The sequence below is a fragment of the Bos taurus genome, chromosome 14 (assembly GCF_002263795.3).
Source record: "Bos taurus isolate L1 Dominette 01449 registration number 42190680 breed Hereford chromosome 14, ARS-UCD2.0, whole genome shotgun sequence".
In the NCBI taxonomy this organism is placed as follows: domain Eukaryota; kingdom Metazoa; phylum Chordata; class Mammalia; order Artiodactyla; family Bovidae; genus Bos; species Bos taurus.
The window spans coordinates 81,068,889-81,082,478 of NC_037341.1; the positions used below are offsets into that span (position 1 = coordinate 81,068,889).

Consider the following 13,590-nt stretch of genomic DNA (forward strand, 5'->3'; position numbering starts at 1 on the left):
GCAAACATACAGCTCATAAAAAGTATTGTACTCAATATGGGGTTACTAACAACTTTCAAATAAGAGTGAATTTCTGGGCTGGTGTGGATTAGGGATTATTGTTGCTTAGTTGCCCAGTGTGTAAGCCTCTCGCAACCCCCATGGACTGTAGCCCGCCAGGCTCTTCTGTCTGTGGGATTTCCCAGGCAAGAATACTGGAGTGGGTTACCATTCCTTCTCCAGAGGATCTCCCTGCCCCAGGAATCGAACCTGGGTCTCCTGTGTTGGCAGGAGCCTCTTTATTACCGAGCCACTAGGGAACCCATGGATTAGGGACACGTATGCCAAACTCACTCCTGGCTGACTGATTCTGCTGAGAACAGCAGGAACGGCAGCAGCCTTTTTTTTTTTTTTTTTAAACAAAATAAAGTGGCAGAACAAAGTTCACCTGGCCTTTCCAGGGCCTGTTCTGCCCCTGACATCTTCCTTCAGAACGACTCCCAGCCCTGATTCTCTCTTTAGCTCGTCCCCACGAGCCGGCTTTTTCATCCCACCCGGGTTCTGGGCCCCTCGCCCCACACCAGGCCAAGTTTTAGGACTGCTCTTCTTCTTGTACTTGATTCAATAGTCAGATATGGAAGGATTCTCTAACTTCTTATATACCTGAATTCTAAAATCTGTAAAGCCTTCCTTTATCAGAACTAAAAACTTCAGAACTAACGAGAAAGACAACAAGGAAACAAACTCCGTGCTGAGTGAAGTAGGTCAGAAAGAGAAAAACAAATACCGTACAGCAACACACAGATATGGAATCTGGAAAAATGGTACCTGAACCTATTTGCAGGGCAGGAACAACGCCGCAGACATGGAGAAGAGACTTGTGGACACAGCCGGGGAAGGAGAGGCGGGGCGGATTGAGAGAGGGGCGTGAAACATAAGCCACGACCACAGGTAAAACAGACGGCCAGTGGGAAGTCGCTGCGTAACTCAGGGAGCTCAGCCGGTGCTGTGACCCCTAGAGCGTGCAATGCGGGGATGGGAGCGAGGTGCACGCGGGCCGGGCCTGCGGACACTCAGGGCCGGTTCACACTGCTGTACTGGGAGTGAGGTGCACAGGGCGGAGCCTGCAGACACTCAGGGCCGCTTCACACTGCTGTGAGGCAGAAGCCAGCAGGACACCGGAAAGCAATTATCCTTAAATTAAAAATAAATTAAAAACAAATCTGTCCTAAGTGTGATGGGGGTCTGAAACTTCATATGACGCACTTGCCAGCACTTTTATGAGATTCAAATGCTATTCTGCCTTTTGAATTACACATTTAAATGATATTGTTTTACTTCAAAGGAACAAGTCAGTTCCAGAATCTTAAAAAATAAATGTCGCAGGTCTATACAGACAGAAGTTTTCTTTAGAGACTTTACATTTTAAAATATGTTATATGTGATGTACATAAAAACAATGCTGTACGCTTCTTACTTTTCCCAGAAGCGCAATTTCATGATTTAAAAAACCCACCAATGTAAAATTCGATTTATCACATTCAAACTCACAATTCTGATAGAAACAAGTGAAGTTATTTTTACTTAGCTAAGTAAATCTTCTTTCTAAAACATTCCGTCTTACCATACCTACACAGAAGTAGCATTGTGGAATTCTGGTGCCATTTATGCACAGAAAAAAAATTATTGATAATTTAATTAGACTATTCGAAACAGCCTAATTCATGACAACAGTTGTGACCTAAACATAATTTCATCCTGGATTCCCAATCACATTTTCCACCAAATCTCTGCAAAATGGAAATTTTCAGATTTGGACGATGGCCAGTGAGGGAGGCTGTGTTTAAGTTTGAAACTACTTAGCCCAGCCGAAAGCTGGACGATTCATCTAAGTTTTATCTGATCCTGCATTCAGAGTTTGCGCTGTGACCCACTCTCTGTTCCTCCCATTTTCCATGGTTCTCAGCCTGAGGGTTTCCTGAAAGTGAGAGGCAAGTCTTGAAATGAAACAGACTGAGTAAGCCGCCTCCTTTCCAAGAGCACTGGGACAGACCTGGCTCTCCGGTGTCTGCCTGCCTTGTCTGAAGCATAAAATACAAGGAAAAAAGGCAGACAACGTGGATGACAATCAAGATGCCGGCCAACTCAAGCCTGAAGTCCCGTCCGACGCCTCTTCTGGAGTACACGATGTGTTCTTTCCGGTCCTACTTTCTTGCGCTGAAGTTGCCGTTTTTCCTCGATACTCTTGACCTCATCTCTTCAAAAGCAGCACTTAGTACAGGCCTGTGTGTCAGTATCTCCACTTCCTAAATACACCACTTCCTATAAATATCCATTACTGCACCATCATTACGCTCTCCTCTTCTTCACAGCTTCTGAACCAGATTTCATAGACAACTTTTTAAATTAATAGGTCCACCTGGGAAGTTTTCAAACACCTGTACTTTCAATGTGTTTGTATAAAATACAACATCCTCATGTAGCAAGACCCCATCAACTACAAGAAAATAGGTTTCTAGATGATTTCAATGAAATCTGAGTCTAATTTCACTTGTAAATCACTCAAATAACATGTATGATCACAGTCAGTAGTATAAGTCTGCTACCAAACAATGAAACGGCGTTTTATATAGCACATACTGTCAATTTGATGAGGTAAAATGGAGACCCTGGCCTTCAAACAAATTTGGAGATAAATGCAGTGTATCAGCATACACTCAACACCTTATATTCTTATCAGTCTTAGTATGGCACGTTTGTTTTCAAGAATCTTTTCAGACAAAGAGGCGATATTATCCCCATTTTCCTGGTTGGGAGATCAGAACTCTAGCGAAAGAGAAAGTCACTGAGTCGTGTCCGACTCTTTGCGACCCCATGGAAGACAGCCCACCAGGCTCCCCTGTTCGTGGGCTTCCCCAGGAACGAATCCTGGAGTGGGGTGCCATTCCCCCCTCCAGGTGACCTTTCCAACTCACGGTTGAACCCAGGTCTCTTGCACTGCAGGCGGATTCTTTACCATCTGAACACCAGGGAAGCCCTCCGAATTCCATACTTTTTCAGTGTGTTTTTAAATACCACGTCCTCGTGTAGAAAGACCTCGTAAACTACAAGAAAACAGATTTCTAGATGATTTGAATACAATTTAAGAGTTTAATTTCACTTGTGTACTGCTCCACTGTGTGGCACAGGGAACCTTGCTCAGTGTTCTGTGGCAGCCTGGATGGGAGGGGACTCTGGGGGAGAATGGATACGTGTATATGCATGACTGAGTCCCTGTGCTGTCCACCTGAAAGTATCACCATACTTTTATACTCCAATATAAAATTAAAAGTTGTTTTAAAAATAAGAACCTTAGGCCTAACTTAAGCTAGCAAAGGCCTAGCTACAATTTTAGATCATCTGATTGTAGCTATAATATCATTATCGTTAACAAAGGATTTTTCAAATTATGCACATAAGCTCTGAATTTTAGATGTTCTTTTTAAGACATGATTTTGGAAGATATAAGCTATGTTGAACTTTATTTAAGATGGAGATTTCTGGTTAATGCAACAAGATAGAAGATTCTGTATAGTTTTTTTTTTTCCTTGTCAATTTTAGTCTTTAATTTTTATATGAAATTTGAAAATTAAAGAATAGTTAACGCCCCTTTCTATAGTATACAATTATGATAAGCAATGCATAAAAATCATCGGGAATATAAACTAAATTGATGTTTTTAAAAACAATCTGCAAAATACTCATTTTAAAGAAATTATTTTAAAAGTTTACTATTACAATGTGTGCTTATATCATTTGGACATTTTTTTGCTTACCAGGTTTTTGCCTACTATTTACTATGCTTTTCAACAGAAATTGGAACAGGTTTTATTAGGTTCACAATAAAATTTTAGTCTGAATTCACTCCTTTCCCTTTTTTAAATTAATGGCTTCCCAGGTGGCTCAGGGGTAAAGAATCCACCTGCCAATGCAGGAGATGCAAGAGACATGGGTTAGATCCCTGGATCAGGAAGATCCCTTGGGGTAGGAAATGGCAACCTGCTCCAGTATTCTTGCCTGGAAAATTCCAGGGATGGAGGAGTCTGGTGAGGTACAGTCAGTCCATGGGGTCGCGAAGAGTCAGACAGGACTGAGTGAGTGAGCGTGCGTGCACATAGGTGCTTTACAGCGCTGTGTTGGTTTCTGCCGTATGGAAGCTGTATTTCTTTTAAAACTGTGTGTAGTGGAGAATAGCCAGTTACCAGCACAGTGATACTGGGCTGCTGGGCCTGCTCCCTGAGCATGGGGCTGGCCAGGAGCCTCCAGGGGGCTCCCAGGTGGGCCAGAGCCCCGCACTCAGGCCACTGCTGAGTGGGGGCACATGCCTGAGGGGTGCATGTGTGTGCATGAGCGCATGAGCACGTGTGGCCCTCTGCCCCTCCACCCTCCGCATGGCCCACCTTCTACATTAAGATTCAATGTGTTGCTTCATATTGTATATTTTGGGGAAAGTGAAAGTCACTTAGTCATGTCAGACTCTTTGTGACCCCATGGACTGTAGCCCACCAGGCTCCTCTGTCCATGGGGATTCTCCAGGCAAGAATACTGAAGTGGGTTGCCATGCCCTCCTCCAGGGGATCTTCCTGACCCAGGGATCGAACCCAGGTCTCCTGCATTACAGGTGGATTCTTGACTGTCTGAGCCACCAGGAATTTGAGACGTTTTGGGGAAAGTTTGGGGCATAAATCAGTTGAACTTGTAGGAGCGATTTTTCTATCATGCAGAGTAGGTATTTTTTGTAGACTGAAGGTTAATCAATTTTTTAATACTTCTGAGAAAGAAAATTATCTGTGTATACACAAGAAATATATATATGTGTACAACAATAACATGGAACTCGACTCCCTGCGCCCCCTCCCAAGAAAAGGTTGTGATAGTTTCGGGTGGGCAGCCAAGGAAGGGCCTCAGCCATACATGTACATGCATCCCTTCTCCCCCAAGTCCCCTCCCATCCAGGCTGCCACACTGAATCAGCCATACGTTTTCATATATCCCCTCTTTTTTGGATTTCCTTCCCATGAAGGTCACCACAGAGCATTTGTATAGTTCTAAGATACATGAAAAATCACCGTACCTAAGTGCCATATAACAAAGAACTGAAAAATCCACGCCCTTCTTTCAATGCTAATTCAGATCATTGTGTTCCACTGACTTAAATGACTTCTGGTTTCAACATTAGATTTAACATAAAGTCCCAGGACGTGACAGTCCTTCTAATTTTCCTTACCGAGTAACGGCTGATGACAGTCACCAGTCAGCTTTGCAGCTTGGAGGAACTTTTAAGCGCCTTTGCGTTGTAGGATGAGATGCCCAAAGCTATCAAATGAACGTGAGCCTTCTCACGCCTGTCACCATTATCTGCTTTCTCCAGGATTCACAAAGCAAAGCTTTACTTGTAAAGTTGTCAGTGACACTCTTCATTTCGCATTTCCCCATGAATTTCACTTGCATTCACGTACTTTTAAACTCTCAAGCCACTTAAAAATGATGATGACTTGAACAAAGCTTTCAAGTCTCTGTTAGCCAGTTACTCACAAGCTTACCCACTTCCCTTTGTCTTTCAGGTATGAAGTTGCTTCTCTCAAAGGAGATCCCATTTCCACCCAGAGACTGGAAAAGTATCCGTCACCAACTCCAGTGAAATAGATTCCACCATCACACAGAAATATACACATAAGCACATTACATGAGTGTCACCTGTATACACATAAATTCTCTTTCAACTTTAGAGGTAAATCAAGCTGGCTACATCAGATGTATGGGACAAGAATGTCAAACTGAATTGCACATATTCTTTACATTCTCTTTGAAAATTTATTCCCGGCATCTCATGCACCTGATGGTCCGTGATATTTACCCAGCAGACTTGTAATTAGTTCTGCTCATTCCACATCCTCTAATAAATCTACAGTCTGAAAGAAGAAATCTTATTTTACCATGACTTCCAATAGATCACCACATCCTAACAAAAAATCCAGCTATCAAGTGTGCCAAACTATTAATTATAATAGTTTGCATGGCCACAGCCTTGAAACTAACATCCACCACAGACCAGTTGCAAGAGTCTGCATGTGTGTAGAACGTTCTCAGCTGCAGCTGAGGACTCTGAGGTACTACGTTTCCTAAGTAAGAAACTGAATGGTAGTGAATGAGAGGTCTTGCCCCGGTCAGTCTGAAGCTGGCTATGCATCAATACCCTCTGTGTTCCTTCTACTTGGTAGAACAATCTCGAAGCACTGAGTTTCTCAGGAATACTCTGGAACACGGAAGTGTCGTTGACAGTAAGCATGGCAGCCTTTCCTCCTAGCATCTTCTCTAAAACGCATGTGACAGCTCACCCAGGGTTTTCCGACGCGCACACTTTGCGGGCAGAATCACCAACCATAAGCGTCATCTCAGACACACACAACATTTAAAAAGAGGAAAACGCTTAGACTCTCCGCACTATGAGTTCAGTCAGTTTCCAAAGCACACCATGGTCTTCATTTGGGAGAAATCAATTACAGTGCCTCAACAGCAGTAAGCTATATCAACAGAAATTTAAAAATAAAAAGTGTCAGGCATACCAAAATCCCCAAACTCAGACTCACATGTATCTCGAGACTAATACTTCCTAGCAGTAGAATTTTCACTAATAAATTACTTTAGAAGATACCATAAGGCCAAAAATAATCAATGATTTGATTAATAATTCAAGAAGCAAATATTCTGAAATATACTAGATTTAGAGATGATAATTTAGATTATATTATTTTTCCAGAAGTAGCATTGACTCATTAATTCTTATAATTGTTTTTAATAATGCATGGAAATTATTTATTATACACAAAATATATTTGAGGATTAGTAAATCTGGTCTGTATTTTTCAAGTTCTCCTGCAGAGAGTACACACATTCAAAAGGCAATGAAACAGAACAGACAGAATCATATTTTTCTTTTTTAATCCAGAAGGAAAATTGGAAATCACCTAGGCCCGTTCTCCATTGTATGGCTAAGGAAATGGAACTCACAAGTGACTTCCCCAAGACCACTTGGCAAGTGAGATGGATCCAGGGTGCCAACCCAGGGCTTTCATGACCATTTTCCAAAAAAAAAAGTCAACTTTGAAAATAATGGACGACTTGATTTTACAACACTCATCAGAGAAATAACTTTTAATATCAGTTTTAGCCAAGGTAATATATTAATACAAAGAAGGGAAAAAAGTTCCCTTGAGGGTCCATTGGAAAGAGCCAGCAGCAGGCTCTCAAGCTTGCCCCCATGGCTAAACTAAAGGCCTGATCCTTGCTCTTCAGTCTGAGCAGTTACAGGCAGTGTGAGCAGGAGTTACACTTGTCTGGAACAACCGTTCGTTACCAAAAAAAACAGGATCCTCCAGCCCAGGGATCTGCTTTCCTCCCCTTCCGCAACAGAAGACAGCTCATTTTGTCCATTGGTTCCCGGGGTGCAGTCTTTAGGATCTATTTTCTTACTTTCCATCCCAAGCACACTCCACTTGGATCCATTGGTTCCCTGGGGTGCAGTCTTTAGGATCTATTTTCTTACTTTCCATCCCAAGCACACTCCACTTGGATCCATTGGTTCCCGGGGGTGCAGTGTTTAGGATCTATTTTCTTACTTTCACCCCAAGCGCACTCCACTTGGATCCATTGGTTCCCGGGGGTGCAGTCTTTAGGATCTATTTTCTTACTTTCCATCCCAAGCGCACTCCACTTGGATCCATTGGTTCCCGGGGGTGCAGTCTTTAGGATCTATTTTCTTACTTTCATCCCAAGCACACTCCACTTGGATCCATTGGTTCCCTGGGGTGCAGTGTTTAGGATCTATTTTCTTACTTTCACCCCAAGCACACTCCACTTGGATCCACTAAACCACTTCTGATGTAATTCTTTCACCCTTTACTCAAAGGTCACTTGCTTGAAATAAGGAAGGTTCAGGATTCCATCAATGCATGGAGCATAACTTGGCTAAGAAATGCTCGTGCTGGCTACAGAGAGACAGGTGACAGTCTTTTATGAGTCAGGTCAAGAAATCCAGTGCAGAGAAATACAAAATGCACAGGAAGGCCAACAGACACGCTGAGATGTCAGGAAAAGTCAAGAAAAGATTGCCCCCTAGAGTACCCGCTACTTAATATGTAATTTTTCTTTATAAAACCATCAGCAGCTCCAATTTCCAGGAAATTAACCAACTCATTACTTAAGACCTGGTCAGTTAAGCCTCCTGGATCTGCACAAGGAGCTCCTTTATAAGAATTCCCATACTGCTTATGGCACAGTGTACATTGTAAAAGGAAACTCTTTCACTTCAGTTCTGTTAGTTAAGTCATGACACTCTGTGAAAACTTACCTCTCCTGGGCCAAAAGAAAAATCAGGGAGAAGAAGTCAATCTCATAAGCTCTTCTAAGCACCTCCTCTCATATTTTCCCTGTTTTAGGTTAAAGCTTCATCTCATAGCCCTGAACTTTCATAAAAACAGTTCCCTGCCTTTTCTTTTTCTTTTTTTTTTTTTACTTCCATCCCTCTCTTTCTCAAGGTCAGAACTTTCTGGACACAAATACTAGATCTCCTATGCCATGACAACAAATTACACTCACAATATCTCTACTATCAACTCAGCACCTGTTCTCATCACTTCTTTTTCAGCCTTGTCTGTTCACAAGAGCTTTAATGTTATCTTAGCATTTATAAATTCAGAGGACGGAGATTTAAACAGTCAGTTGAAGTAGCAGGAAGAGTTCATAAAATGTTCTCTTACTAAACCACGTTCCCCCATCTGAACTGTACAGAGAGCTGATTTTATTCCAGAGACAGCATGAGTTAATTACACTGCAAGATTGAAGGTGCATTTCTTAACGAGTGGACAGTGATCACTTTTAATACTTTAAAAGGACTGACAATGGGCACAGCTGCCACACATACCTGTAGGAGGGCCTTCACCCCATCCTTCTGCCCTCTTAATTCGATTTGCTGTGACTCCTAAGCAGATATTGACACCGACGGCAAAAGTGAACAGAGATATCACCTGAGAGAAGAAAGAGATCCAACTGTCAGTGCAGCCAGACAAGCCTAAATCAGATTCCACAGAGGCAGTGCAAGTGACTTCAACACCACCATCCAACCCTGCAGCTTCCCAAATGCACCCTGTAGTGCTGTCTTCATTTTAAAAGCAAAAAGAAAATTCAGAACCAGAGAGCAACTCTGCCCTGTCATTGTCTCCCCCTCCTACCTGATGGAGCTGGCAGGAGCGTCTCCTGGCCATGGCAGGGCTTCTTGGAAAGCCTGCGGCAGTGTGCTCTGTTTGTCTACACTGAGTGCGCTGCTTTTTGGGGCTCCGAGTCCAGTCTATTAACTACAAGTAATCCCACCTGGGAGGTTGACAGGCTCTCCTGATTTGTCCAAAGCTCGATTTCATCACAGTTTGTTCGCAAATCGCAGCTCTGAGCCTGAGCAGCTTGAAACATCCCTCTCCGCCTCTCCGCCCGCGTGGCCCCTCCCCTGACACACAGACGCTTTCATGTGGCTTCCTCTGGTAACATAAGGGTTTCTTATGCTGCTGTAGCCAATAACCCTGCCTGTTCATTTTCCTTCCCTCCTGAAAACATGGCTTTTTAAAAAAAGAAACCAAATGCATTTTATCCGATAAAAAGGAAACAGAGCCACAAAAGGGTTTCTACCAGCTTTAAGCTTTTAAGGTTTAACAATGAAGTTATTCAATGCAGTCAACGTCACAACTTCATGTGTTTAAAAAAACAAGGAAAGTTTTATAATTTCTAAACCTACTAACCCTCTGTCCAGCCCATTTCTTTATTTTTCTGGCAGTATAAATGACCCTGTCCCTTCTGCCGCATTCTCAGCGACTCCCGGCTCCTCAAACATTTCCCACGATGAAACCTCCCAGGATTGTAACGAAACACAAGAGATAGCATTCTGCTTCCCCATGTTGTCGTTGGAGTTTACAGAAGTAACATTTATCAAAATCCTGGGAATGCCAGTGAAGCCGCACAGAGGTCTCTTGCCTTGTGAGGAGGCATAAAATGACTTCAGGCCTGCCTGCCTCTTCCTCCTGAAAAAACCGTCAGCTTTGGGTTTAGGTTTCTTGTTTTTGTTTCGGAGGGACTGGGGAGCAGCAAGGGTGGGATGGGGGAAGCTTTACTAATGACTGAACTGAGAAAGGACATCTTGGTGGCAGTAAGAATTCAGCTCTACAGAATTGTTTCCTTAGGTTTTTACCCAGATAAATGATCATCTAGCCACCAAACACTGTGCCTTTGATGCTATTGTGAGGCTTAAATTCTTTTTACTGAGCTAGCAGCCACCAGGGGACTTCTAAAAGAAACCAAGCCCTCAGAAGCTGAAAGTTCTTTAAATACCGCACCCTTGTAGGATTCAAACGGGGGAGGAAAGCTTGTCTCTGGTTTTCCTCTGGCCAGACTCGGTGACCGCGGCTCTTGTGCAGAGCATGTGTGTGCGCGTGAACAAACGGGGTGCTTACTACGCAGCAGACCGAGGAAGCAGGGGCTCTGCTCAGATGAAGCCCGACAGCATGAACGCCAGGGCCTGTTCACGGTGGGCTGCACAGTAGGTCTGGGTTTCATTAGATACTCCAGAATTTAGTAACAGCTAATTGAGAAAGAGAAAACACAGTGCCAAACTTGCAGCTGCCTCTCTCGAAGCCTTTTCATTTTGCACTCTGACAGAGACGGCAGGCCAGCGGCTCTTTCTCTAGAAGTCTCTTGCTTCAGTCTGCACGCCATACTGAAATGATTTGGGGTCGGGTGTTTAGGAAGGCTTATGAAAGATGTCAACCCCACGTAAGATTTTTCTAATCTTTATGTTCAGCTTCAAGACGCAGGCTTGTACAGAGGAAAACTATCAAGCTAAAAGGGAAATATCAAGGCAATCCTGTGACTGCATTGTATGCCACCGCGGTCCAAATGTTCACAAAGAAAGCTGCTTCAACCTCCTCACCAGCCTCGCCAACCCTCACCGGAGCCCAACAGCTGTACAGTCTGTCTGATATTTGATGGTGGAAATCCAGCCTGAGGACAGTGAACACCCCCCTTGAAAAATGATTAGACTCAGAAGCTGAACATTATCCATTCATTTTTTGGACAGAGTAGCTGTGCAGGGGGAAAAAAGTCTTAAGAGTAATAGCCAGAGAAATGAAATGGGTGTGTTAGTCGCTTAGTCGGGTCCGCCTCTTTGAGACCGCATAGACTGTAACCCACCAGGCTCCTCTGTCCATGGGATTCTCCAGGCAAGAATACTGGAGTGAGTTACCATGCCCTCCTCCAAGAGATCTTGCCAACCCAGAGATCGAGCCTGGGTCTTCCAGATTGCAGGCAGATTCCTTACTGTCTGAGCCACCAGGGAAGCCCAGCTTGATCCATAATTGCTTCTGTACAGCACTTGTTACCAATTATCTAAGAGGAACTCAACCTCTCTTTCTGATAACCATTTGGCCAAAGAACTTTATCTACTATTAGTCATTGCGCGCGCACACACACACACACACACCACCTAACCATTGTTACACAGAATTTCACTCAAAGACCTTAACTAAAAGACATCATTACAAATTAACTGTCAGGGGGGTGACCCAAGTCCCTACCTCAGGCATCCAATCAACTGTAAAACAAAATCAGCCCTCATTATCTAAAATTGAGAAAACTGAAAAGCCTGATAATGCAGACTGCATGTCTAGAAATTCAACCAAGATGACTGAAATAGAGTCCAAAGCCTTTTATAACAGAACTAAATCGAGAAAGTCCACCTGTGCTGATGTTTAAGATTTGGGTATAAGGTCACTCGTGGGTGGGTTGGTAAATAAGAAAGTGTATGAGAAAGACTAAAATTAACTTTCAGCTTGGTTTATTAATCCAGCCATATTTCAGAGAACACTGCCCCCTGGCAGAAGAAAACCCAAACAAATCTTAACAACAGTCTCAGGCCTGAAAAATCATTCTGTGATTCTCAAGCTTTATTGGGCATAAGAATGACCCTGGAAACTTGTTTAAAATGTTGGTGCTTATGGTCTAAACCCCAATATTCAGAACCATGAGCTCCTGGAGGTGAGGAGAAGAAAGGGAAAGTTTAGGGCCAGGCAGGAGTTAACACAACAGGCTCGTCTGGTGCAAGCAATGGAAGGGCCACGTTCTGACGCAAATGACGTAAGAAAACAGCATTCGAATAAATCACTCTGAGTCAGTTAACTTACGTCCTGAATGTTGGCTTGCCTGGCCTAAATCATAATGTAATTTTAATATATCACTAATAGCATCCACTACTAATCGGGCATTAAAGTTTATTTCCCTTAATGGCACCATGGTGGTTCTTCCACTGTTCTTCCACCTCCAAACTGTAAGCAGCGAGACAGTCTTTCATTTACTTTGCTGGTGGCACCAAGCAGCCAGGGTGTGTATTGCTTAATTGTGATACAGTAGTTGCATTTATACAAATGCACAGTCCATCTTTTCATGGCATGCTTCTGTGAGTCCTTGTTTCCAAGCCCTGATTAAGGTAAAAGGGTTTGAGGTCAACAGTGAGATCTGAAAAAATCTGTAATTGAGGGTTGTCATTCTTGCCTCCTACCGTAATTATGAAGCATTCATGACCAGATTCAAATTTTATCAATATCCAGCTTCTCATTGTGCAGAATTAACTACAATTACGGTGCCTTGCCTTGACTCTACTCCCACAGCACTTCTAAGACTACCAGACAGTCACTGACCACCTGATTTTCAGGGGCAACACTTATGCAGTCACTACAGCACAAACACCAGGAAATTAAGAAAAAAGCACCTACATGTATTCTTCCTACCCTATTTTACAACTCTTTCAGTTACGTCTTATTTTTCAATTCTGCTGTGGTTGAGAACTGTTAGAAAATTCAGGACAGACACGGACAACAGGCTCTGCAGAAGGGATTTGCCGACTAAACGGAGCAAGAAATCATGACAGCTAATACAAAAACAGGCAGGCTCAATTGCTCTCACAATCCAGCACTGCCTGTGTATAAAGTGGACTCCACTTAAGAGTTTAAACCACAGGGGCAAAGTTTCACGAGTAATCTATGGTCCCTGGGGGGTTCGCCAGTGAGAAGTGGCATACGCCCATTCAAATGCCAACAGGACTTGCGTTATTAGTTATTACACAGTTGAAAGCTGAAATCAACACTGTCACCTCTTTCAATGACTTCCATTTATATCATAAACATCTATGCATTACATGCATTCTCAATGGGACTAAGCATGAGCCCCTGTACAGGAACACTCTCTAAGAACATGCATTCATGGCACAGATGTTCATTAGCTCCTACTGTGTGCCAAGCACTCTTCTGGGCACTAGTTCCTTACAAGGAGCCAAACCAAACATAGTCCCCTGGCCTCCATATAATTCACATAGACACAGAAATAAACGGAAAATTGCAGCAGTGGCAGGCGTAGATGTATAGGGGTCAATGGCGCTATGAGAACACATGATTCAGGTTTGATGTGGTCAAGAGGGTCACAGAAGACTTCGTGAAGTGTCAGCTGAGCTGGGATATGAGGGTGGAGGGGAGTAACGAG

General features: G+C 43.2%; 1 protein-coding gene across 15 annotated transcripts in view; it reads right to left on the minus strand.

The window, feature by feature from the left end:
* Nucleotides 1–13,590, minus strand: part of ENPP2 (ectonucleotide pyrophosphatase/phosphodiesterase 2) — a 136,185-nt gene that overhangs the window by 86,203 nt on the left and 36,392 nt on the right. For 12 of the 15 annotated variants that reach the window (XM_015474534.3, XM_015474533.3, XM_015474536.3 and 9 more), the window contains one exon: nucleotides 8,942–9,044. In XM_015474534.3, coding sequence (XP_015330020.1) covers nucleotides 8,942–9,044 — 103 coding nt within the window. Of the gene's footprint in view, nucleotides 1–8,941; nucleotides 9,045–9,248; nucleotides 9,428–13,590 lie in introns of those variants that run through there. The other 3 variants (XM_010812221.4, XM_025001618.2, NM_001080293.1) reach the window with 3 other exon arrangements.